This window comes from Gossypium hirsutum, chromosome D04 (genome assembly GCF_007990345.1).
Source record: "Gossypium hirsutum isolate 1008001.06 chromosome D04, Gossypium_hirsutum_v2.1, whole genome shotgun sequence".
Taxonomy (NCBI): Eukaryota; Viridiplantae; Streptophyta; class Magnoliopsida; order Malvales; family Malvaceae; genus Gossypium; species Gossypium hirsutum.
In genome coordinates, this window is record NC_053440.1 from 52,742,430 (window position 1) to 52,768,819 (window position 26,390).

Sequence of the window (26,390 nt, forward strand, 5' to 3'; positions counted from 1 at the left end):
TTAATGAAAACCCTAGCTAAGAGAAAACAGTTCAAGCAAGCTTACTTGGCTTAATTGGGTAAGTATTCAAGTCCCGTTTTTTGTAATTTTTATATTTTCGAGATCGTAATTACCTAATCTAGCTATCTTGTGGATTTATTTGCAAAGTTATTGAGGTATTAAAGTTTTTCCATGGATGAATATAGATGAATTATGAAGTTTTATGGTAGAAAATGAAAGGTTGTTGATAGATAAACAACTTTTGTTAGAGGAATTTTGATGAAAATGTGATTTAGGGATTAAATTGTAAAAGTGTAAAATTCATAGAAAATTTCTAAATTTTATGAATTACATGGGCTGTAAATGTTAAATGAAAAATTCGGCTAGGATTGGAATAAGGATTAAATTGCATGAATTTCATTTTCCGAGCCTAGGGACGAAATTGGAATTAATTAAAAGTATAGGGGCAAAATGGTACTTTTGCCTAAGATGTAAGTTGGATTGAATTGAATATGAGATGTGTTAAATTGATGTTAAATTCATTTATATAGATCCGAAAAGATCAAATAAAGAGTTAGATCGAGGAAAAGAAAAAGTATCAGATTAGTAGATCTCCGTATACAAGCAAGTGACGAGGTAAGTTCGTAATGTGATGACTTCATTAGAATGTATGTTAAATGCTTTGATTATGCCTAAACTGTGATTACGAGATTTTCATTAATGTATATGAATGTTATAAAATTTTGATTATTGTAAAATAATGCTTAAGTACAAAATAGTTGGAACGATGGATTTGAGTACTTTCGTTCAGAGGCCAAGACGAATTGATGAAAAAGACCATGGTTGGACCATGGCAACATGGGATATGTGATTTCCATATAAGACCATAGCTGGGCTATGGCATCGGTGTGATGTGATTATGAGTTTCCGTATAAGACCATATCTGGGATATGGTATCGGTGTGATATGTGCTATTGTGTAAGACCATATCTAGGATATGACATCAGTGTGATATGTGATCCGTATAAGACCATGGCTGCGCTATGGCTTCGGTGTGATATGCGACAAGGTGCAAGACCATAGTTTTACTATGGCATTGTGAAAACGAAGTACTCAATTCCGTAATCGTCCCCTAATTTAATTAAGAGAGGTAAATGATAAACGGGCCATGCATATCAGATAAATTGGCTTTAGGCCATGATATTAGCACTTCAGGTACGATTTATACCGATTTGGCTTCGGGCCATGCATATGGGATAATTTGGCTTTGGGACACAATAATAGTTCTTTGGATAAGTTACCTTGATTTGGCTACGGGCCATGGTATAGGTACTTATCATATGAGATATTTGAGTATCCGATTTCTATTTCGAATGATTCAACGGGTAAAAGAATGAGATGAATGAGAAAGAGGTTAGTACGAGACTGTAATAGGCCCAATTTGCCGGGGCCCAAAAACACAAACAAAAAATAAATCAAATATAAAAACAAATAAAATTAAAATGCCATTATTGAACAGTCCAGTTTTTTTTACAGACCAAGTTAAATTGAGCCCAAACCCGATTACAAAATCCAAATACCCAATGAACCCCAACACCAACCCGTTAACCCAAATTAACAGCCCAAAATCAAAACCCAACCTAGCCCCAGACTTTCCCAGACATCAGAAACCTTAGGCAGCAACATTCGGCCTCAGCCGCCGCAGTAGAGCCAGGCCTCCTCCTCGCACGTGTTGCGCCTGCGTGCGTGTAGCACCTCCGCGTCAAATTCACGTGAGCCTCCACGTCACCGTGCCTCCGTACGACCATTCCTGCAATAGACAAAAGACGAACAACGCAGCACCAAAACAAAGGAGGACAGATAGCAGTTGTAAAAAATTGAGATATTGATTATTTCTTTTTCGGCAATATAAGGCCAGATATCAGATATTGTAAGGGGGTCACGCATATTGTAAAAAAAAAATCAATACACAGAGAGAATATCAATACAAACAAAAAATCAAAATACAAAAAAATGTGATTTCCTGGGTTTCTGATTTATTCTTTTTATTTTGCTATTCTTTTTACTCTTCTTTTTTTTCGCGTTCATCAATCGTTTGTCAAGAGGAGAAATATAGAGAGAAGAGGGACGAACGTACCTGGTGGTCGATCTTTCGCTCCTTCCGTCGCGATCGAAAATGGGTGAGGAATCGGGACCTCTAGACGTTAGTCCGTCGAGCGGCGCGCAGAGGGGGTTTCTAGCTTAGGGTTTGCGGGTCTGCAAAGTGGCTTAGTGCCTTGTTTTTAGGGTTTTATGCGTGATATAAAAATGGCGTCGTTTAGTGGCCTTGTGACCCGCGCGGTGACCCGAACCGAGGGAAGGATCCTCGCATTTCATCTTAATGGTTTATTTGCGCATTTGGACCCTCTACTCTTTTAATTATTTTAATTTATTTTTTATCTTATTTGATTAATACCTTATATTTCATTCGTTTTTTAATCTGGTCCTGTTGAGAGGGTGCGTTTTGGGGAAGCGGGATATTTCCCAATAGGCCCCCCATGTAATTCGTGTGTTGCAGAACGAGCCTCCTCTTTAGTTTAATTTTATTTCCTCCCTATTAATTAGATTTTGATTGTGATTTAATCAGTTTTGAGTTTTTTTTATATTTATTAATTAGTTTAATATTTTAATTATTATTATCATTATTATTGTTACTACTATTTTCATTATTATCAATATTTTTACTATTACTATTATATTATTCGTTTGTATATTTTCCAATTACATATACATTATTTTGTTCTGTAGGTATTATTGTTTTAAGTTTCTTTTAAGGTTTTACATGTTATTACCTTTTTATAATATACAATCATGAATATTGTTTGAATCTATTTTATTTTATCTTTATGTAAACTTGATATGTTTATATGCTTGCTTGATTTATTTTATTTATCTATTCTATAATATATTTTTTATTCACTCTTGATCTGCCACCTTTTTTAGAAAAATATTTTATATAATATAGTACTAATTTATACATATACATATATTATTGTTGGTTTCGAATTTTGCCTATTATATGCATGTGTGCACTTCATTCCTTTTAATATTCTATTTTTATTTTGCTATCTCAACTTTTCATATATATTATATTATTACTTATATTGAGTTTTCATTTCATATATATCGTCTATTTTGACTAATACGGGTATGTTATTCTAAGTTTTACTTATTTTGACTTCCTTTTTATAAGTTCATTTAGGTAGTAATATTTCATGTAATATTCATTTTAATCCTATTCTTAAATGTTGTCAAGTTCTTGCATTAATTATTTCCTTTTAAAATTTCATTCATGTAACTTTTGTGAATATGCATTCAAATCTCTTTTCCCATATTACCTTTTTGCCGCATTTTATTCGTGCCAAGTTGTTTGGTATTTCCTTGATTATTTTTAATTAGGACTTCAAACATGGATGTTAGTATTTGCACAATGTGAGATACGAAATTATTACTCCTATGTATTGTATTGCTTATTTACTTGATTATTCTTCATACATTAGTGTACGTTGATTTACGAATCTCCATTTCGCGTTGTACGTTATTCTTCCATTGTTTTATTTATTCAAAAGATTACGTTTCATATCATATAAACGTCAAAAGCGTTTTTATCCAAAAAGCTTTCAAAATAACGCGACACTCGGAATTTGGAATCCTCGAAAAGATTGTGTCCTAACTTACTGGATTCCAATCTTCCTCGGGATCTAAGAAACCGAATATCTTTTTTAATCAAAACATAAATAAAAAGCTCATTCTCGGGAATTCGATACATTGTATCCTAACGCATTGGGTATGACATATTGTCTTCTTGAGACGAGGGTTTTTCTAACAAATAAATGCAATATTTGATATTTAGGAATTTTGTGAAATCGAACCCTAATTTACTGGGTTTTGATTTTCTTATTTGACACAGATAATCGGATATCCTTCTCAAAATGCATAGGTTTTAAAAATCAAAGGATAAACTTAATTTTGAGGATTAAAAATGTTGCACTCTAACGTAACAATTTATTTCTTTGAAATAAGTGAACCTTATCATCCAATTCATTTTATTCAAGATAAAAGGATCGTATTTTAAAAGCTTTTCAAAATTTCGAAACTAAGACATTAAACAATTAATTCGGTACCAATTTTGGGTGTCACGAGGGTGCTAACCCTTCCTCGTGCGTAACTGACTCCCGAACCTGTTTTCTTAAAATTCGCAGACCTAAATTATTTTCAAGGTGACCCGATCACACCACAATAAAAGATCGGTGGCGACTCCAATTTTTATTTTCAAGTCGACAATTTTTATTTTTGTTTATGACAATAAACTTATCATATGAGATATTTGAGTATCCAATTTCTATTTCGAATGATTCAACGGGTAAAAGAATGAGATGAATGAGAAAGAGGTTAATACGAGACGATACAGGTACGTATGGAACCTATTCGAGTATTTAATAGAGAAAAAATATGAAATGGTATTTGATCATGTTTTAAGACATGAGAAAGGTTTGTTGAAATTATATGAAATGTATAAAAGAAATCATGAAAGAGTAAAATTTGCAATAAAACAGTTTTGGACAGCAGCAGTTGTATAACTTTGAAAAATCACTAAAAATTGTGGGAAATGACATTAGAGGTTGAATAAAGCATGAAATTAAAGCTTGTTGAGTCTAGTTTCACATAGAAGAAACGGTGCAAGCAAAAGAATCTCGTATTAGGAGATATGCTTAAACAGGGATTGTCTTAAAATCAATAAAGCATGTAAATTCTAAGCGTTTAATTATTTTTATACAAATTTACTTTTTGACAGCTTAAATAGGGAAGTGTCTTAATTGTTTGTTTTGATCGAAACTTTAGAGGCAATATAGTTTTTTTTATATATATATAATCATGAGATGTATATAGACGATAAACTTGATTTTATATATAATCATATTGTTTCGTTCTTTTCGAACATAAAAAGTAGATCCAAACGCATGATAGATAAGTTTTATTTGGAGATTTTTGAGGATTTTATTTGGATCATAACCCAATCATCCGTTGTTCATTAAATAAAATTCAATACAAGCTAGCTTTACATGCCTCCAATGTTCTTATCCTAACAATTTCTGGTTTTATCCTTAATAATTACGTTTTGACGTTACATTTTACTTTGTTATTAACAAATGCCGGCATGAGATTTTTTTAAAATTTTTTTTTACTAATTTTAGATTTTAAGTTTTTGGTTTTATTTTGACAAAAAATTGATTTAAAGTTTCAATTTTTTTATAAATATTTTTAAAAGATAAAAATAATCAATAAATATTGTGTTTTAGCGTTATTTTCTACTAATTTTTTTTTCTAAAACTATATGATCTGGAAATATTTATAATTTTTCTAAAAAAATACTTTCAACTTCTTTTTTCAAATACATTATTCCTATAAAGCTATATGCCACTTTTTGGGTATTATTTTATGAAATACTTTATAAAATATTTTGAATTAAATGTATTTAGTATGCATATAAAAAAAAGTTATAAAACTTTAGCATGTAATTTTATCGGTTAATATATATTTTCGTCCTCCAATTAGCGATTTGTTGATATCTTTTTCTTTTCGACCTAATTGGTACTTAAACTTTAATTTTATTACACATTTTGATACCTCAACAATAATATCATTAAAAATGCTAATTTGGTATTGAAGACCAATAACAAGATGACATTTGACAGCTCTATATTTGATATCAAATTGCAAAAAAATACCAAATTACACAATGTGTAAATGTTGAGGGCTAATTATTTTAGAATCAATATTAAATTGACACAATGTATAAATGTTGAAGGTTAAAGTTGCTATTATGTCAATTTTAAAAGCTTTCAAGTTGTCTCCGGTTGGTTAGTAATTTAACAATCGATAACCAAAAAAAGAAAAAAAAGTTAAAGTTGCTATTATGTCAATATATACTTCAGCACATCAAATAATACAAATTAAAGCTTATTTAAATACAGAATTTTCAGTTTTTTATCCATTAAAAATCAATAACTAATTACAGAAATTCTTATCTGTCGTTGATTATATGAATATTTTTTTCTCTATATATTTGTGCTCGGAGAGAAGGGGGAGGCCGGGGGTCTCTAATGGCTTCCAATGCTGTAGTTTGTGTGGGTTATTTGTTTTGGTTTTGCTTAGTGTGAGCAGTGACGGGTCAAGGCACGACGGTGAGCTGAGCCACGGGGATATTTTGCAGCGGCAAGAAGCAGACAGGGTGGTGGAGCTTCCGGGACAGCCCGCGGTGGACTTCAAGCAATATGCAGGATACGTTACAGTGAACGAGAGTCATGGTCGAGCCTTGTTTTATTGGTTTTTTGAAGCCACCAGCAAACCTGAGAAAAAGCCTCTCCTCCTCTGGCTCAATGGAGGTAAAATTTAACTCTAGAACTTCCCATTGTTTTTATTTGAATTGCGCCTTTGGATATTTATAATCAATAACTACATTAGCCTAATAAACCCCAATTGTGGCCTATTGATAGTGTTTTCACCTTCCTCAATAATATTCTGAATTCAAAATTTAATTGTACAAAAAAATATTTATTTGACACCTATCTATACATATATTTGATCTTTTTTCCTTTTGGTTTATAGTTAAAAAATCCCTTAATAGGGTTTTTTTATACCTCTCTAAACATATTTTTGATATAAGTGTTTAATAAGAAGGAGATAAGGAGGAGAGGGTGGTGATAACTGGAGTGTCAGTTCACCTGCAACAGGTGGAGAGTCGGAGGCTGAGGAAGGAGGAAAGGAAATGATGGGAGAGGAAGAAGCAGATCTCTAGTAGAGTACTTAGGTTTCTTGAGGAGGAGAGAAGGACCCATTGTCTCTCGTTCTTTGGGAGTATATATAGGAGAATACCCTTTATTTGGTAGTGCCATGTAGACAACAATACAGTTGGTAGGCTTGCCCATGTCAGTCAAGCAATAGGGTCATTACAGGTCAATTGTCTCCATGTGGAATAATGTTTGGTCCTGCTCTAACATTCTCCTTCCTGAGGTTGTATGAGGTTATAGATTAATGGTTCTTTAGTGGTTCCCACGAAGGGTCCGTAGTGGATGGTCTTTAAGATAGCCCTAATGGGATTTGTGAAGGGTTGATCACAAGTGGCTTTGAATGGATGGTCATTATAATGGTTATTAGGAGGAAGGTTGTTCATGGGCCGCATTCGACAGAGGGTCTTTAGTGGCCTGTCCCATTTTTTTGCCATGTGTGCTCAAAAGGTCTTGAAGCAGATCACTTTGTAACCTTCTTTTCGATCTGGGGGCAATTGTTATACCCCTACTCTAGCAATGACATGTGGTAGAAGATGGGATAGTGACCCATGAAAAACTCTTCCAAAGTTGAACAAGACTTTCATATAAAGAGCTAGATTCGACCTTCACAAAGTAAACTCTAATCTATTTATAACATCCTACACTTGACTCGAAAGCCATCACATCCGTTGCCAAAGCAATTCAAACAAACACTTACTTCGAGGCTAAAAATAAAATCAAGCTTGGAAAATAAAATTAAAGAGTTTTAAAAGTTTCAAATGCACGTAAATGAAGTCGATTGGGCCCACATGATAATTTGAGGTCAAATACGAAAAAAAATAAAACGGAGCTAGGTTGCAAATCTTAGGTCAAACTAGCAAAATGCATAGTAATGTCTCGTGATAGTGAAGTCATGTCTCGAGACATGCCTTCCATGTTTCATAATTTTAGCTTTGAAGTTTAAAATCTCGAGACAATGAAGCCATGTCTCAAGTCAATGACCTTAATGTCTTGAGACACAGTCACATGTCTTGAGACCTTGAATTGAATAATCATTTATTTAACTTTGATGCTTTATATCTTGAGACTTTGGTACCCTATATCTTGAGATGTACATCTAGAAATACAAGAAATTAAATTTTTTTGTTCTTGAGATCTCAAGACACTAGCCTAGAAATGAATAAAACAGGCAAAGCATGTCATGCCATTAGACCTCTAAAACACCTAAACACATGCAACGTGTAACCAAACCAAACCAATTCAAACATGATTGTCATGCGAAGACATTACTACAACATATAATCTCACGTCATCTAATACAATAGATCATAATCTCACTAGCTAAGCAAGTAAAGCATAAACCAAATACCATTTATTCAACACATAGAAATGCATAAGAAATTCAATTTAAAAGTAGCCAAAGGTCCTCTACCATACCATACCATTTGTATCAAATGTACCACAACATACCAAACTTAAAACTAACTTTATAATTACAACAAAGCACTCTAAATTTCTCAAAAATCCACCTAGAAACTTAAGCTCACGCACTTTCTCTATAACACCTTAACCTCTAATCAATAGCAAAACTCAAGAGCTCTATCCAACCCTTAACCAAACTTGAAATTATGTCTCCCCAATCCACACTAACATAAATCCAACTCAAGAACATCATAAAAACAACTACTCAAAGCTTTTTCTCATTATTCTGAAATTTGCTCAAAATGGTAGAAAATGCAAGAAAAAAATTTATAATAAATCAATTTCCAGCTGTTAAAAATCATAGGTTAAGGTTAGAAAACACTTATGTTGCTGGAAAAAACTCAAAGAAAAAAAAAACAAATCAAGATTAAACTCTTTCTTCTTCCCCTCCAAACCAACGTGAGCCAGGAAAATGAAAAGAGAAAACATTGAGATTTTTTTTATCTAATCTTGTTTTTATGAAAAGGGATAAATATCAAAATTACATATCAACTTTGATACAATTTGCAACGTTATACATCAACTTTAATTTGATGCATTTGTATACATCAAACTTTATTTTTAGTTCAAATTTCACAATTTGCTAAACTTGTTATCTATGCGACACAATTTTCTATTAAGACGCGTAAATTACTAATATGACATTTTATTAGTTTAAAAAACAAAAAAATTTAATTTTCACCTAGATTTTTTTTAAAAAAATACATTTGGGAAAAGGATTTCTTATTTCCCCGCATTCTTTTTTAATCTTAGGTGGAAATAATTTAAATTTATTTGTTTGTTTTAAATTAAGAAAATGCCAGATCAGCAATTTACACATGACTTAACGAAAAATTGTACCACATAGGTAATGGGGTTGTTGTGGTTCGAGTACTCCTTTTCCTTCCCCTTCTTCAAACTCAGATTTTTTTGATAAACGATAAAACAAGATCTATTTTGCATCTTTTATTCAATTTTGGTCAGAATCTATAGATTGTGCCAAAGGTTGATCCATTGGATTAAAAATTTCAATAAATTAATTTTGAAATGCTTTTCCTATGAAATGTGAAAATTGAATTAAAATTAAAGTTTAATGTATACAAATGCACCAAATTAAAGTTGATGTATAACATTATAAATTATATCAAAATTCATGTATAATTTTGATGTTTATCCCTAATGAAAAATCTTTGAGAAAGACGTGCATTTGAATAAATGGAAACCAAGGTTTGATTATGAAAATACAACGAAAATTGAGAGAATTTTGGTGGTTTTTGAAGAAACTCTCGAGCAAATGGGAGAGGAATAATCGTTTCCTCATAACCCATTTTCATAATAGGCAATTTGCTTAAAGGGGATTGGGCATTTTATCAAATAAGGACCTCTCTTTAACCAAATACTACTTTCTAATAATCACACATTGATCCACTAACTTTACTAACCTTACAATTTAATCCATTGATTAATAAACCGAAAACCTTTCGGTTTGACTTCCAAGAATGGCTTGGTTCAAGGAATCCAACCCAAAACTAAACATTTCAAAATTCGAAGTGTTACATATTTTAATCTATCACCAAATTAATTATGCTTAATATAAAGATAAAAAATATTGAGATAAATCTTGACAAAGTTTACCCGCATCTTCTTGTGATTACATATCGCTTTCAATATATAAGTTAAGTAGATCAAAATAAAACTCTTGAAAAACTTACCTTATTTGATTAATTGCGATTTAAGTAAATAACCAAGCACATAAGGCAAGTTACACAACGTCAGAATGAATTTCAAAATTTGACGTCCACGATACAATAAAATGATGACGAATTCTCTGCCCTTAAGTTATAAACCACCTTTTATTTTCATTTAGCACACACAAGTTTATCATTTCCTTTGTCTTTATCAGTGTAGTTTATAATTTTTAAATCATGCTTATTTGTAAATTAATTAAAATTGCAGGCCCTGGATGTTCATCCGTTGGAATTGGAGAAGCAGAGGAGGTGGGGCCTTTCTTCCCTCAGAAAGATGAACAAACCCTGAAGCTTAACCCACATAGATGGAACAAAGGTTTGGTTTTCAAGTTTGATTTACTAGCAATTTTAGCCTATTAATTTTATTGTTTATTTTGGTCAACCAGCCGCCAACTTATTGTTTATCGAATCTCCCGTTGGTGTTGGGTTTTCTTATACCAACACAAGCAGTGATCTTTATCAACTTGGTGATGAAATTACAGGTGAAAAGGAATCATTGATTTTATTTTTATTGCAACAAAATTTCTAAATCTTCTATAAATATTATAATTTCCTCATTGTTTTCTTTGGAAGATTAGCCAACGACTCCTACACATTTCTTGTCAACTGGTTCAAAAGGTTCCCACAATTCAAGTCCCATGACTTTTACATTGCTGGTGAAAGCTATGCTGGTATATATATATAAATTTCTCTATTATAAGTTTTGATCATATTTGCCATTTTTGACACAATGCCTAAAACTACTCATAGCCTATTTCTAATCCATAAGTAAGAAAATAATGCGCTTCAGCGCACTCAAATTCACGTCCTCCTGCATTGACAACAATACCCATGCTAATCGAATTAAGACTCAATCGGCTTAGTACTTTTTATTGGATTTTAAATTAATTTTTCAGGTCACTATGTTCCTCAACTAGCTGAGGTTATTTTCGACAACAACAAGCATGTTCCTGAGTCTAATTACATTAATCTAAAAGGGTGTATGGTAAGGATTTAACTGCACTAGATTTGTTTTCCATAATTATACTTTTTTTTAATACATTCACCTTGTATTTTACTGAAATATTTTTATATAATATCTGACAAGTTCAAATATAATTATACTATTTAAAACTTTAAACAAATTAAATAAACTCATAAAAATTATATGAAAACATTTTGAAGGCTTTAAAATTATCTCAAAAGTGTTTAGAAACATTTTCCAGATGATTGGAGGTGCCCAAGGTCAAATACCAGCTTCGGAGGGCTTGGCATTGTCCAAGGGCCAAGTTATCAGTACATAGGCCCGTACTACTGATATCCAAGGAAAGGGTATTGGACCCTTCAAAAACACTTAAAATCAAGTCTAAACATGCCCAAATCATTTCCATATGTTCCAAAGCATTTTAAACCAATTTCAAATTTCATTTCAACTCAGGATACAAGCCATACACATATTTAAAGCAAACCATGGAATAAAGCTTGATTAAAAACATAAAAATAACTTGAATTTCAACTCAAATTTTACAAATACCATATTCAAATTAAACATAAAAATAACTTGAATTTCAACTCAAATTTTACAAATACCATATTCAAATTAAGTCCTTACGTATATGTCAAAATCCTTATACAATAACAACTAAAATAGATACATTACAATCCTCAAGTGAAGGGTGATGTGAAGCTCCCAAGCCGAAACATCTAATTTTCGATGAATCCATTACCTACGTCTTTAAACAATTAATGTGTAAGCTTAAAAAGCTCATTAAGTACTTAAGGATAAACTTACTTATCTTATCCTAATATAAAATTTGAGCCCATTATCAAGAATTATTCAAGTTTTATTTCCACAATACTAATCATTTTAACGGATTCAAATCTGATTATCGAATTATGGAGCTCAGCTTACCAATTATTGGTTTTTTAACAATTCATACAAAGAATTCATGCTCAAAATTATCACTAAGGTTACCAGTATTGTCTAATCCAAAGTGTACAGCCTTTTTAACTTAACTTTCTAACTTATTCGCATGTAAGTTCCACTTATGGCTATGAGTTCATGTAACACCCCAAATCCGATCTAAACGTTATGACCAAATCTAGCGATGTCACATTGTAACACCCCTTACCCATATTCGACGCCGGAATAGGGTACGAGGCATTACCAGAACACGTACACTTATAAACATGTTAAACCGATTTATAAAATTTCATTCAAATTTAAACTCTTCAAATTTTTAACATGCTTTTATAAATCTTCACGTTATAACTTCAAAATACTATATTTGTAACAAATAGGGCTTTTGAGACCCAATACATACTCATGTAATTCAATACTTCATTTCCATTTCATTTAATTCACGATTCTCATGTTCACGATTCAATTCAATTTCTCAATCCAATATACATTTCAATACCACAATAATTCATTTAATTCAAATCAAATCATTTGCAATTTCCATTTAATTCACGTACAATTCAATTTCATTAAGTTCAATACTAATACATATTTATCGTTTAACTTAACGTCCCCTTTTTGCATCATTTTACACTTCAAGCATGAACCTAGTATTTCATTTCCTTTTAACTCCCGTTTCCTATGCATATCTCACAAGATATAAACATTACACTCAACCATAGTCGCAAGCTAGTCTTTTTGAAGACTAACCACATGATAAACCATTTTAATAAAGATTACAAACTTTAAACCTTACCACCCTTTTATGATCACAAGTATATTTCCATCTAGACATTTACCATCTCAGTGCATAATTTTATAAATTTAATGTGGCGTAATCCAGCCACAACTTGGCCAAAGCCTAAGCATACACACCAAACATGCTAGCCAAATAAACATATAGTATAAGCATTATAAGCATGGATAAGCACCACATTTATTTATGTATCAAACTTGTCAACATGAGTTAATTCATAAACCATTTCTGACATTGCTACATACCAAATCATATACCAAGTATACCACATACACATACTATGAAATTTTATTTTCTCACATGAACTTTAACTATAACTAATAATGCACAATTATAAACATCATTTCTTTTCAATCGTTTATCGATTATAATCGAGCATATGGCCAATTATACACAAATCATTCATATGTTCTTCCAATTTTCCTCCTCCTCCTCTCCATTCCACATCCTTAATGTGTATAACACACTTAAACAACATTAACGACAATTTCACTATTCACTCACATGTATATTCAAAGTTGTCTATTCGAGTCAGAGTCACTAAATTATTTTTACCCTGAGCTACAGAACTCCAAATTAAGATCTGTAAATTTTCCCCAAAACTAGATTCACATATCTTCTTATCATAAAATTTTCAGAATTTTTGGTTTATCCAAATAGTACAGTTTATTCTTTAAAGTTACCCTGTTTCACTGCTTGGTAGTTCTGACCTCTCTTTACTAAAAATTAATTATCTCATTGTACAGAATTCGGGTATTGTTTCTGTTTGTTTCTCTTGAAAATAGATTCACTTAGGATTCTAAACATATAAACTTTATCCCATAATTATTTTTTTACAATTTTTGACAATTTTCCAAAGTCAAAACAGGGGATTCCGAACTCATTCTAACTCTGTCTAACTAAACTTCAAATATCTCAAAATATATAACTCTTTTGCTTGCTCTGTTTCTTTTATGTGAAAATAGACTCATTCAGCTTCAATTTCATATATTATTCAGCCTCTAATTCAATCTCCACCATTTTTGGTGATTTTTCAAAGTCACACAACTGTTGCTATCTAAATTGTTTTATTGCTAAATGTACTCTTTCATAATTTCACTTTTTCACTTTCAATCATAATTCAATTCAAAATTCACTTTTCCATTTCTAAGTTGATATTCACTTCAATTCCACACCTATATTCATTATTCAATTACACTTAGTCAATTTCTCGATGAACACTTCAGAATAATAACAGATACTTGGTAGATTCAGTACATAGTAACCACCTTATTAATCAATGATGTCCGGTGGAATCAGCACATAGCAACTACCTTACTAATCAATGATGTTCGGTTCACATAGTAGCCTGCACATAGTACTACACATGTGACCATTACCATCCGATACACGTAGTATCCTGCACATAGTACTATACACGTGATTGAAACTATCCGGTACGCAAAGTAGCCTACACATAGTACTACACATGCAACCTATCATTCCGGTACACGTAGTAGCCTGCACATAGCACTACACACGTGACCATCATTTTCACTTTTACATAGTGGTCTACACACAATCCATGCCACACATGTGATCATTTCTGTCACTTCATTCGTATCGCTTTTTATTCCAAAGTTTCATTCGGGAATTTTTCACTTTTTCTCACTTTTCTTTTTATCGATCAATTCCAATTTCTCGTCTTTCTTGGTTTATAACAATACATTTAACTTATATAACCTTCACAATATTCATTCCAGTCCAAAAATCATACTTTGGAAAAATTACATTTTTGCCCCTAAAGTTTCACAAAATTATGATTTTGCCCCTAGGCTCGTAAAATATTTTTTATTCAATTTCCTTGCATTTTAGGCCTATCTGAACCATTTTCATAACTATAGCAGTCCACAATACTCACTTATTCACACACTTGTGACATATTTTATAGCTTTTACAAATTAATCCTTTTAGGCATTTTCATCGAAAATTACTTAGTACAAATCTTTTATCACCCTCCAAACATTCATATTCTTCCATAAAACATCAAAATACATGCATATCATTCATGGATAAATTTTTAAACACAAACCCTAGTTCAAAAAAATGGTAAAAATAGGTAAATCTTGTTACGAGGATTTCAAAAACGTAAAAATCATTAAAAACGGGGATAGAACAGACTTACAATCGAGCTTGGAAGCTTGAAAAACCCTAGCCATGGTTTCTCCATGCAATTTTCGGCCTAGGGGTCGAAGATGGACAAAAATTGGCTTTTAATTTTGTTTTTAATTCATTTTAATAATTAAATAACCAAAATGCCCTTAATGAAAAACTTTGAAAACATGCTTAACGATACCCATTTTTCTCCACCAACTTAACCAATGGTCTAATTACCATATAAAGACCTCCAATTTAAAATTTCATAACAATTGGACACCTCTAACATATAGAACTCAACTTTTTCACTTTTTACAATTTAGTCCTTTTGACTAAATTGAGTTCCCAAACGTCAAAATTTTCGAACGAAATTTTCACTAAACCATTTTGTGAGATCGTAGACCATAAAAATATAATGAAAAAAAAAATTCTCGTCGAATTTGTGGTCCCGAAATTACTATTCCGACTAGCCCCAAATTCGGGCTATTACAGTTCATTTTGCAAGTCATGCCTTCCCTTGTTTGTTTCCCCATTAGGATCATTTCAAGACATAAGTTTTAATCACAACTTCATATTTTATTTCCCATAGTTAACCTTATTGTAAACACATAGCCTTTTAACTTGTTTATCCTGTATCATATTCCACTTTAGAGTACATTTTGAAATTTATAGTCATAGGCACATCTTATTGACAATATTTTGGTTCAATTAGCCCATAGTAAACATTAGAGAAATGACACGGATACACAAGAATTTCTCCAAAACATATCAAGGAGCACATAGTGGTAGATACGAAATCACATCCCTCCTAAACACACCAAGGGGCACAAATTGCTAAGCCACCAAAGTGCACCAAAGTATTGAGAAATGACCAAAATATCCTTTTATGACAAAATTACTATTTTGCCCTTATTTGACTTTTTGTACAAATTCTTCACAATGATAGGAAATTATCAAATCCAAATCTCAAAATTCACATATAAAATTTAATACAGATTTGTAGATGGTGAAAATTACATCTTTTCGCTTTTCTCGATAAAATTGGGAATTTTACAATTTAACCATTGTACTTTTGAATTTCTTCAAATTTGGTCCCGAATGTAATTCTCATCGTACCAACACATATTCGAACTTATTCTTATGTCAATTTATCAACAATAACTCACTGTTATTTTTTTTCTCAAATTTACACTTTAGTCCTCAAATTTTTCAAAATTTGTGATTTAGTCCTTTCATCACATCTTCACTTCTAACATATTTTTTTCATTAATTCCAATATCCAAAATCTCTTTACTTTCATATGAATCTCTTTATTTGACAAATTTTCCAATTTTCTCAAAGAGTTACAATATGAAATACTGGAATATTGTCACGTATCTAATCAAAATGTTTAGGATGTTACAAAGTCAATTGGTACAATTTTACATTCTTAAAAGTTCCAATCTAACAAGTCAATCTTTTCCTCTATTAAAATATAATAACAATCGTAGCTCATTTACTAATATAAGCTTTATGAAGGTAGGGAATGCATTAATGGACGATGAAACGGATCAAACAGGAATGGTGGATTATGCATGGGATCATGCAGTGATATCCGATAGGGTTTACGATAACATCAAAATTAAGGGTCTGTTTGATTGAAGGAATTGATTTTCCGGAAAATCATTTCCAACTTTTCCAGCGTTTGATTGGCGGAAAACATTTTCCATTTGGAAAATGAACTCCAAAACAAGGGAAAATGGGTTACATTTTAGGGAAAATGTCTTACCCTTTCAATTTCCGTAAGACATTTTCCGTGCTCTCCTCTCTATCGCCTCCTTCATTCCTTCCTTCATTTCCGGTAGAAAATTGCTTCTATTTATCGATTTTCCAGTAACTTGTTTTTTTAATTATTCAATACTTGTTTTTTTAACACAATTACAAATAATTTATTTGATATTAATTTTTTTCAATTTATAACTATTAATATTGTGGCTTAATAATTGAGTATTATTATAAATAAATCATTACAATATATGTAAAATAATTTAAAATATAAAAATTTATTAACATATATCAATATATGTAAAAACAATTTTTTCGAAAAATATTTCCAGGAAATCTGTCAAACAGCCGAAAATATTTTACACAGATTCAATCAAACACCAGAAAATATTTTCCAGTAAATCATTTTACAGAAAATTAAAACATTTTTCCGAAATCATTTTACGGAAAATATTTTACTAGCAATCAAACAGACCCTAAATGTAATTTCAGCCGTCCAAACCCAACTCGGGATTGCAAAAAAGCCCTTAATGCCTATTTTGATGTCTACTACATCATCGACATGTATAATTTGTACATTCCCACTTGTGTTAGCAACTCTAGCATCAGCAGTAATCGACAACACCCCGTGATTCAAGGCGTCGCACCTCAAATATTTTCTAAATTCGTAAGCTCCTCCTATCCAAATCCTAGTAACATAAGTAAAATGTTTCAGTTCAAATCTAAATCCATTAACTAATATGCTTTTCTCTAGGATGGATGGCACAAAAGACTGGAAGGATATGACCCTTGTGCACCAAACTACACTAAAGTTTATTTAAATAGGCCAGATGTTCAGAAAGCACTTCATGCCAACGTTACCAACATATCTTACCCATGGACTCAATGCAGGTATTATTTAAATTTATATTGATTATTATTGATGTTTGTTTCCGACATAATGAATAACCATGAGAAAATAGGTTAAAAACTCTTATCGGGTCTAAATTTTTAGGAGTTGTTCAGTACATAAGAACTTATCTTTTTAAAATAGTCAAATAAGAGTCAAACATTTTCGAAAATGCTCAAATAAAGGCTTCTCGAATGCTATATATTAACTTTCTAATTATGCTTTTATTGCCTTAATTTCTTTTAAGCAAAATCGGATTCAACTGTTGTATGTTTTATTCTAAGTACTTATTTTTTTACTACAAACTGGGTTGAAATGTGTGAATTTGAGTACTTTTGTAAATATTAAGTCCTTCTATGACTAGTTTAAAAAGTTTATCCCTTAAGTAGACAATCTCTAAAAAATTATGCTGTAATTTGAGCATTTAGCAAAACCCAATAAATTTGAGTCCATCTTTTTGGTGTATAGTGAAATTGTCCCAGTTTGGGGGGATTCACCAGCTTCTTTGCTTCCTACCCTTAAAAAGCTCATAGCCGGAAACACCTATTAAACACAAATTAGGACATGAAATACTCACATGGAATGGACATGATAATTGAGCACAAATTATTGTAATTTGCAGTGGAGATACAGACGGGAGAATTCCAGTTACTTCAACTAGACTAACCTTGAATAAACTAGGGTTAAAAATAAATAAAGAATGGACACCTTGGTACACCCACCACAAACAGGTCATGCTTTCTCCTCTCTCTTTATTTCTCTTCTCTCCCATGATTTGTATTGAATGACATTGTTTGGTTTTTAAAAATATTTTATGCTTTCATTTTAAGAAATATATATATATAATAAAGTTATTGCAATCCAATATTCACAGGTTGGTGGGTGGACGATTGAATATGAAGGGCTTACGTTTGTAAGCATTAGAGGAGCTGGTCATCAAGTTCCATCTTTTAAACCAAGACAAGCTCTTACAAATAGTTAGGCATTTCTTGGCCAATAAGAAATTGTCATCTACACCATTTTCACAAGGAAATAAATTTGGAAAACATTCTTCATCCTTCTTTAAACAAACATTACTATGATTCTCGCCCTTTATTTGTGAGTGTTAATTATCTACTTCTTCTCTAAATTATAGTATGATATTCTAAATGTTACAATTTACTCAAAGGTTTTTGTACTTTCTGTATATTTGGAATTTAATTTTCATACTTTTATTTTTAGAAATTTAGTCTTTTTATTTTTCGAATTTAAAAATTTAGGTCTATCTGTTAATACTGTTAGAATTCTTTTGTGTTGGTGTGATATTCTGAAAGAAATAAACTAAATTTAATATCCATGTAACAAAATAAAATAAAATTTAATAAAAAAATATTTAAAGGTGCTAACATCTTTTAAAAGTTCATATAATCATCTAATTTTTTTAAATATAAATTATAAAATTCATAAAAAAATATTGAAAATTTATAAATAATTATAAAAGTTCTAGAAAATTTTTAAATGTTATAAATTTTTTTAGAAATATATTATAAAAAGATTTAGAAAAAATTCAAAAATTATTGAAACATCATTACATATTATAAATTAGTATGAAAATAGTATAAAATTTTAGAAATTATTAAAAATTGCAACAAAAATAACTACAAATAAGTTCGACAAAATTATTAAAATTTAATAGAAGTTTATAAAATAAAATTTTATTTAAAAAGTTATAAAAATTATAGAATTTTTTTTATTATGTTGGTTTGGAGTCATTGGTTTTTGTAATAAGGAAATGGGGAAATTGAAATGTGATGATCAAATTAAACTTGTGTGGGGTGTAGAGTGAGAGGTTTGAACGACGATGAGTTTAGTACTCGATGGTTTAAGATAAGTAATGGGTAGAGGAGTTATTGACCGATTCAATTTACCATTTAACAATTAAAAAATAAATAGAAAATAAGTTTATATTAATTTTTATATATTTTATAATTAAAATTTAAATATTTTTATTATTTTTAAAACAGTGAAACAAAATCATTTTGGCAAGCTAGGTCTTGTTAGACTCGAGCCTAGAATTTTTTTGAAATTAGGCCAAAGTTCGGCTCGACCCATGAATACCTCCAGTGATAGGTAATATTTTAGTTGAGGAAGTTACACAAGGGAAGTTAATAAAGATGGCTTGATGTATGATGTAGGACAATGTGTGAGAGAAAACAAAAATGTATAGTAAATTTTAATTTTTATAGTATTTGAATAATTTTAATAAATTTTATTTATTATTCTAAATTTTTTATAACATTTAAAATTTGTCTATACTTTTTTTTTTATAATTTTTAATAATTTTTTCTATAGTTTTTTTATAAATTTTGTAATATTTTTCTAAAAAAATTATAACATTTAAATATTTTCTATAATTTTTTATAATTATTTATAAATTTCTATTTTTATGATTTTTATAATTTATATTTTTAAAATTAGATTTTTTTTAAATTTTAATAAATTTTTACTTAAAAATCAATTAAGCCCTTTACATCAACTTGCCATGTCAGATGCCACATCAACTACCAAAAGTTGTCAGGGGCTTCAACGGAAAAATGAATTCAATGGGCTTAATTGGGCACCGATCATGACTTGGAGGGTTCAATTGGGTTCTGTAACACCCCTAACCCAAATCCGTCACCAGAACAGGGTTACGGAGCATTACTGGAGTTTACAAATTAATTATCAGACATTTCATTTCATCTAGCATTCATATTAGAAATCAATCAAAATCATACATATTGTCTCTTAAACAAACCCTCGAGGCCCAAATTACACATTAGAAACAAATAGGGACTAAGTCGAAAACTTAGAATTTTTTTTGAAAATATTTAAAATTTTCAACACTACAGGGGTCACACGGCCGTGTGGGCATTCGAAATAAGGACACACGGCCGTGTCTCAGCCTGTGTCCATGCCCGTGTGAGTATATTGACTTAGGTCATACGCGCAAGTCACACGCCCGTGTGCTAGGCCGTGTGAGCATTCTGTTTTGTGCAAATTTAAGATACAGGAGACACACGGCCGTGCCACCTGGCTGTGTGTCACACACGGTTGAGACACACACCCGTATCTCTACCCGTGTGGACGAAAATATGTCATTTTACAAGTCATATTTCTCACCCAATTTTGTGTCAATCTACAATTAACATTATACATATCAACAAGCCATAATTAAACATCCAAAACAAGCCAGAATAAGTGGCTAAACTCAAGAAATTACATATAGTCCATCATTAAACAAAATATCTATACATGTCATTATAACCAAAATCAAACCATTCGAAAGTATCGATAGAACCGAAGAATAGTGTGATATAACTCCGACAAACTTCTAACCCAATCGAGCTTCCGATAATCTGAAAAGTAAAGGAAAACAATTACATAAGCAATGAATGCTTAGTAAGCTCGTATAAACTTTAATCATAATATTCCATTTCAAATATGAAATTTATACATATAAAGAATAATCCAATATTGATTCCACAATACTCATGAAGTTATATTCAACAACTCACAAAGTGAATAAATCTACAATATCACTTATAAATATTATTCCTAGCATAGTAGGATTTTAAACAACTTTAACCCTTCCAAAATTTCTTTACTTTCATTTGCATTTCTTTACTTTCCACACTCATTCCATATGCATAACACACCAGTCATAAGCATATCATTCAGCCATAGCTACAAGTTATTGCATTTAAACATAGACCTTTTTCGAATAAATCATTTCATAAGAAATTGCATAACTTAAACCTTACCACTCTTTCATGAGCACAAGCATATTTTCATTTGAGCACTTACCATTTAAATGTATCTTATAATTAAACATATTACCATTCAACCAATAGCTTGACACTTGCCTAAGCATCAAACAACAACACTTGTTAGCATACTTGAACATATTTCATATAAATTCAACATTGATAAACTTATTTTCTCAACATGTTACACTTGAATTTATTACTCGTCTTACATAATTTCCTTGTGTCAACATATCAAATATATTCACATATGTACATATCATAATACATATCATTCTCTTATCGTTTCTTCATAAACATATATCATCCATGACAACTCCCGATATTTTACCATTTGAATAACGACTTGCGAATTTGAGTACATCGTTAACAGAAGCCCGAAGGCTGAACAGAAGCTCATGAGAGCTAAACAGAAACCCATAAGGGTTGAACAGGAGCTCGTAAGAGCTAAACGAAAACTCATATGAGTTGAAACAGAAGCTCATAAGAGCTGAATGGAAACTCATAATAGTTGAACAGAAGCTCAATAGAGCTGAACAAAAACTCATATGAGTCAAATAGAAGCTCGTGAGAGCTAAATGGAAAGTAAACACGAAAGTTCACAACAAATGCTGAACATCGGTTTACTTGGGTAATTTGCTGTCATTTTCCTCCAATGCCGTCAATTCGCCAAATGCCGAATATACCCAAATCTCGCGTTCCATTTAATCCGGATATTCAATTCAAATTTATAACTTTAAAAATATTTCAATTCCAGCAATAAAATAAATACATAATATCATTCATTAATTCAATATAAATATTAAAGTTTAACTGTACGAACTTACCTGGTTAAATTGCAGAAATACCAATATTTGGAGGCATTTTGAAAATTTTCCATTGTCCTTGATTTTTCACTCGACCTTGATCCAAATTAATAATTTCATTCAATATATTAATTTAGTCAATAACACAATTCATTTCATGCAATTTAGTCATTTTTGACATTTTTACAAAATTGTCTCAAAAGTTTTACTTTTATTCAATTTAGTCTTTGAGCCCAAAACATGCAAATTAACCATTTTTAATACAAATCCAAGCTAGCCGAATATTCATGGCATTTAATACAGCCCATTTTGCAATAATTTCACAACAAATGCTTGTATTTATATTATTTCAATAATTTAGTCCCTAATCAAAAAAATCATCAAAAATCACTTAATAAAGTACTTTTAAATAATAATTAATATTTTACATTCGTCATTTAATATAAAAAATCACAAGGTTCATCAATGGCAACTTTCAAAATCTTTAACAGTTTTAAAATCAAAGGTACAGGCTAGCTGGATCTAATTGCAACAATCTAAAAAACATAAAAATTATTAAAAACGAAATGAAAATCACTTACCGATTAAATTTTAAAGCTTGGCCAAACCCTAACTCTATTTTCATGGAAGCTTTCGGGTGTAATTTTGGGGAAGATGATGATAACGACACCTTTTTCCTTATATTTTTATTTTAATTTAATTTAATCCATCAAATTACGATATTATCCTTAGTTAATAATTAATTTAAAACACCAAATCTATGCCCGTTTTTATCCATCACATATATATATGGCACAATTATCACCAAAGGAAGGTTTAATTTCACACTTGGTCCTTCAATTTAATTAAATTCTAACTAAATAAACTTATTTACAATTTAATCTCTAATTTAATAGGACTAAAAGAAAAATTAATCCAAAAGCTAGTGGAATCAATCATAACACCACCGCTTGGAAACTTTGACCATGGTTTAATTACCATTTAACTCCCTTTTCCTTTATCAATTACCCATTTAGTCAAATAGTGATTAAATTTTACATCTTTTACAATTTAGTCGTTTTTAATTAATTAACTATCGAAATGTTAAAATTTCTCAACGGAAATTTAATACCACCTTAGTGCCACTCCGTAAATATTTATAAAAATATTTGCGGCTCGATTTATAGAGACGAAGTCTCGATACCGCATTTTCTAAAACCACTTGACCTAAATTATTATTATAAAACACAAGTTATCAATTCAAAAACCTTTTTAAAATCCCTATTTGACTCATAAATATTAAATAATAATATTTACGATCTTACTTGCCAAATTTAGTGGCCTCGAACTACTAAAAATCGGGCTATTACAGGTTGACTTTTCGATAATGAATTTAATTAATTTTTTTAATTATTTTCAGAGAGTTTATTTCACATTTTAACCTTAATTATAGGTAAAAGGTTTTGTTACCAAATATAAAACTAAAAAATATATAAAATTATAGTTCTAGCTTTATATATTATATGACTAAATATTCTTGAATAATTTTATAATTTTACAATATATTTTTGAATAAATAATTATGAAATTTATGAATGTATTACTTCCTTTCAAAAAAGAAAAGAAAAGAAAGCTTGTACGTGACTGAATTTTAATATTTCCAAAAAGTATTATTATAAAACTATAAATATAATTTTAGGTAACTTTTCATGCACGTAAAATAATATATAACAATGGATTGAGATTTTAATCATTCATAAATTAGTTTTTCCTTCCAGGGTATATGCTTCTGTTTTCTTAATTTTATACTTTTAATTTTACAATCTTACCATCTTACAGGTTTCAATTAAAATTTGCCAACATAAACTTTCCGTTTATCGTATACAACGTCACATGAGAGTAACTTAACCAATATGTCAAATTGACAAATTTTGATAAAAACCACTTGCAATGTTAATGATTTGACTCATATTTTTAAATCAAGAAAGTAGGACGACTTAATTTTTAGGTTTTTAAGTTTAAGGACTAAATCTCAAATTTTGTTAAAGTACAAGGACTAACAACATATTTTAACCCTCCATTTAATTTTTCGTCTCTTTTATCCCTTAAACTTATAATTTTTTGTCAAATCACACCAAAGTTGATACAAAAGTTAATGTTTGTTAACTTGTTGATGTGGCATGAACGTAGATTGCCATGTGGATGATATGTTAGAAATTAATTATTGTTTAAACTTTAAAAATATTAAAAAATATTTTTTTTTATATTTTTAAATAATTTTAATAATTTTTAATTTTTAAAAATAATTTTTTAAAATTAATTAAATGTTAACATGTCATTTACATGACAATCCATATATATGCCACGTAAACAAAGCTAAAAAATTGTTAATTTTCTTTATCTATTTAGAGGTGATTTGAAAAAAAAAACGTAAGTTTAAGGATAAAAAAATGAAAAATAAATAAAAATCTAAAATAACTTTTTTTTTGTAAAGTTGGAAAAAACTCATTAAAAGTAATTTAATTATGTAAACAGTTTGTTTAGTCGAAAACGTTTCTTATTTGAATATTAGTCAAAAAAGGAAATGTGCGAGCTATTTCCAAAATCCGTTGTAGTCTAGGTGGTTAGGATACTCGGCTCTCACCCGAGAGACCCGGGTTCAAGTCCCGGCAACGGAAGATTTTTGTCCTTTTTTTCTTTTTTGGTAAAAAATGTTGTTAGTCCTTGTACTTTAACAAACTTTGAGATTTAGTCCTTAAACTTAAAACTTAAAAATTAAGTCCTATTACTTACTTGATTTAAAAATATCAATCTAATCATTAATATTGTAAGTATTTTCCATCAAATTTTGTCAAATTGACATATTGATTAGGTTTTTCTCATGTGAACTTTTACCAACCTAACCTAAACAAAAATTAAACATTATAACTTATTATTAAAGGAAATATTAATAAAATCAATTTAAAATTGGCGATAAAATAGTTTTAGGAACTGGGGATCTAAAAGTGCTTTTCCACTACAAAAGCAACAAAGAACAATTGGCTTTTGGGGTAAAAATAGGGTGAAAAAGTATTTTGCATTTGAACATGAAAATTATCACAATACCCTTATTTATATTAACTATTTAGAAAATATAAAAAAAAAACATTAGATTAATTTATATTTTAAATTATTCAAATATGGTTGGCAGCTTGTTACCGGAATGTGCTGTGGTTGGAGGAAGAAAGGCGAATGGTGGTCTTTGTAGGGTAGTGTTTAGAGGAACCAACCACCCAAATCCAATGGCTATGTACTCTTTGTCCAATAACGCTGTAGTGACCTAAAAATTTGGGCACGGGCGCTACTCGAAGTAATTATTGAAAACTTGAAAATCGAATCTCGATTTTATTTGAAAAAGGAGTCGTCACCGATCTTTTTTCTAGGTGTGATCGGACACCTACAAAATTCTCTTTTTAGAAGAAAAATTTATTTTTAAACTTTTCTAAAAAAGAGGTAATTTTAGGTCCACGTAAAAATCCAGAGAAAATTCGAGTTCGGGAGTCGGTTACGCGCGAGGAAGGTATTAGCACCCTCGCGACGCCCAAAATTGGTATCTTGTTAAGCGCGTGTTGTCTTAATTTTTAAAAATACGAGTTCAATTTAATATTAGTCGTGATCCTGATTGAAACACGAGAATTTTAAAGCACAACAACTTTTTTTTAAACACGAATTTTTAAAATACAAGAATTTTAGAAACATGAATTTTTTAAAAAAATATGAAAATTTTGAAACACGAGATTTTTTTTGAAACACGAAAATTTATGAAACACGGTTTTCTTTTAAGAAGTACCGTATTTAACACGAATCAATGATATTCATCCCTACATGGCGATGAAATCATCGAATTAATGCCAAATAGATTCAACTTAATATCTAATCGTGATTCTATTAAAACACGATAATTTAAAAAAAGCGAGAATTTTAGAATATTTTCGATTTTTTAAAAAAGGGCGTATCGTGTTTAACACAAACCGGTGATATTCACCCAACATAGCGATGAATTCAACGATTTAATGTTAAATCGATTCGTTGCCTTATTTATTAAAATTAATTAAACTAAAATAAAATTAAAATGGAATTAAATTAAAGATAAAAATGCATAAAATGCATAAAATGTTAATAATATTAAAAGGAAATAACATAAAAATACGAGGGTTAAATTTAAAATGAAATAAACGAAATTACCGAAAAGCTCTCGAAACACGAGCTTCGTCGAACGGGTTACACGAATTGAACCTCTTTTTTCTTTTTTCTTTTCTCTTTTTTTCCTCCTTTTTTCCTTCTCTTTTTCTTCTTTTT

The 26,390-nt window shown here is 30.3% G+C and overlaps 1 protein-coding gene and 1 non-coding gene across 2 annotated transcripts; both read left to right on the forward strand.

The window, feature by feature from the left end:
* The first annotated feature begins 6,061 nt into the window (after nt 1-6,061).
* Nucleotides 6,062-18,620, forward strand: LOC107898074 (serine carboxypeptidase-like 34). The gene is made up of 10 exons (XM_041091439.1): nt 6,062-6,404; nt 10,206-10,313; nt 10,384-10,479; nt 10,576-10,668; nt 10,894-10,982; nt 16,348-16,431; nt 17,021-17,260; nt 17,348-17,484; nt 18,105-18,213; nt 18,357-18,620. Exons 1-10 carry the CDS (start codon nt 6,062-6,064, stop codon nt 18,462-18,464), a joined length of 1,407 nt encoding a protein of 468 aa, XP_040947373.1. The 3' UTR covers nt 18,465-18,620.
* A 6,037-nt stretch (nt 18,621-24,657) lies between these two features.
* TRNAE-CUC (transfer RNA glutamic acid (anticodon CUC)) lies at nt 24,658-24,730 on the forward strand. The gene has a single exon. It is a non-coding gene; the product is annotated as a tRNA-Glu (tRNA).
* The last annotated feature ends 1,660 nt before the right edge of the window (nt 24,731-26,390 follow it).

Excerpts from the sequence above, each read along its gene's own strand:
- LOC107898074 (XM_041091439.1), top strand. The coding sequence starts at position 6,062 with ATGAATATTTTTTTCTCTATATATTTGTGCTCGGAGAGAAGGGGGAGG. Across the intron at positions 10,983-16,347 it reads TTAATCTAAAAGGGTGTATG|GTAGGGAATGCATTAATGGA; the intron begins GTAAGGATTTAA and ends AGCTTTATGAAG. Across the intron at positions 18,214-18,356 it reads GGTACACCCACCACAAACAG|GTTGGTGGGTGGACGATTGA; the intron begins GTCATGCTTTCT and ends CAATATTCACAG.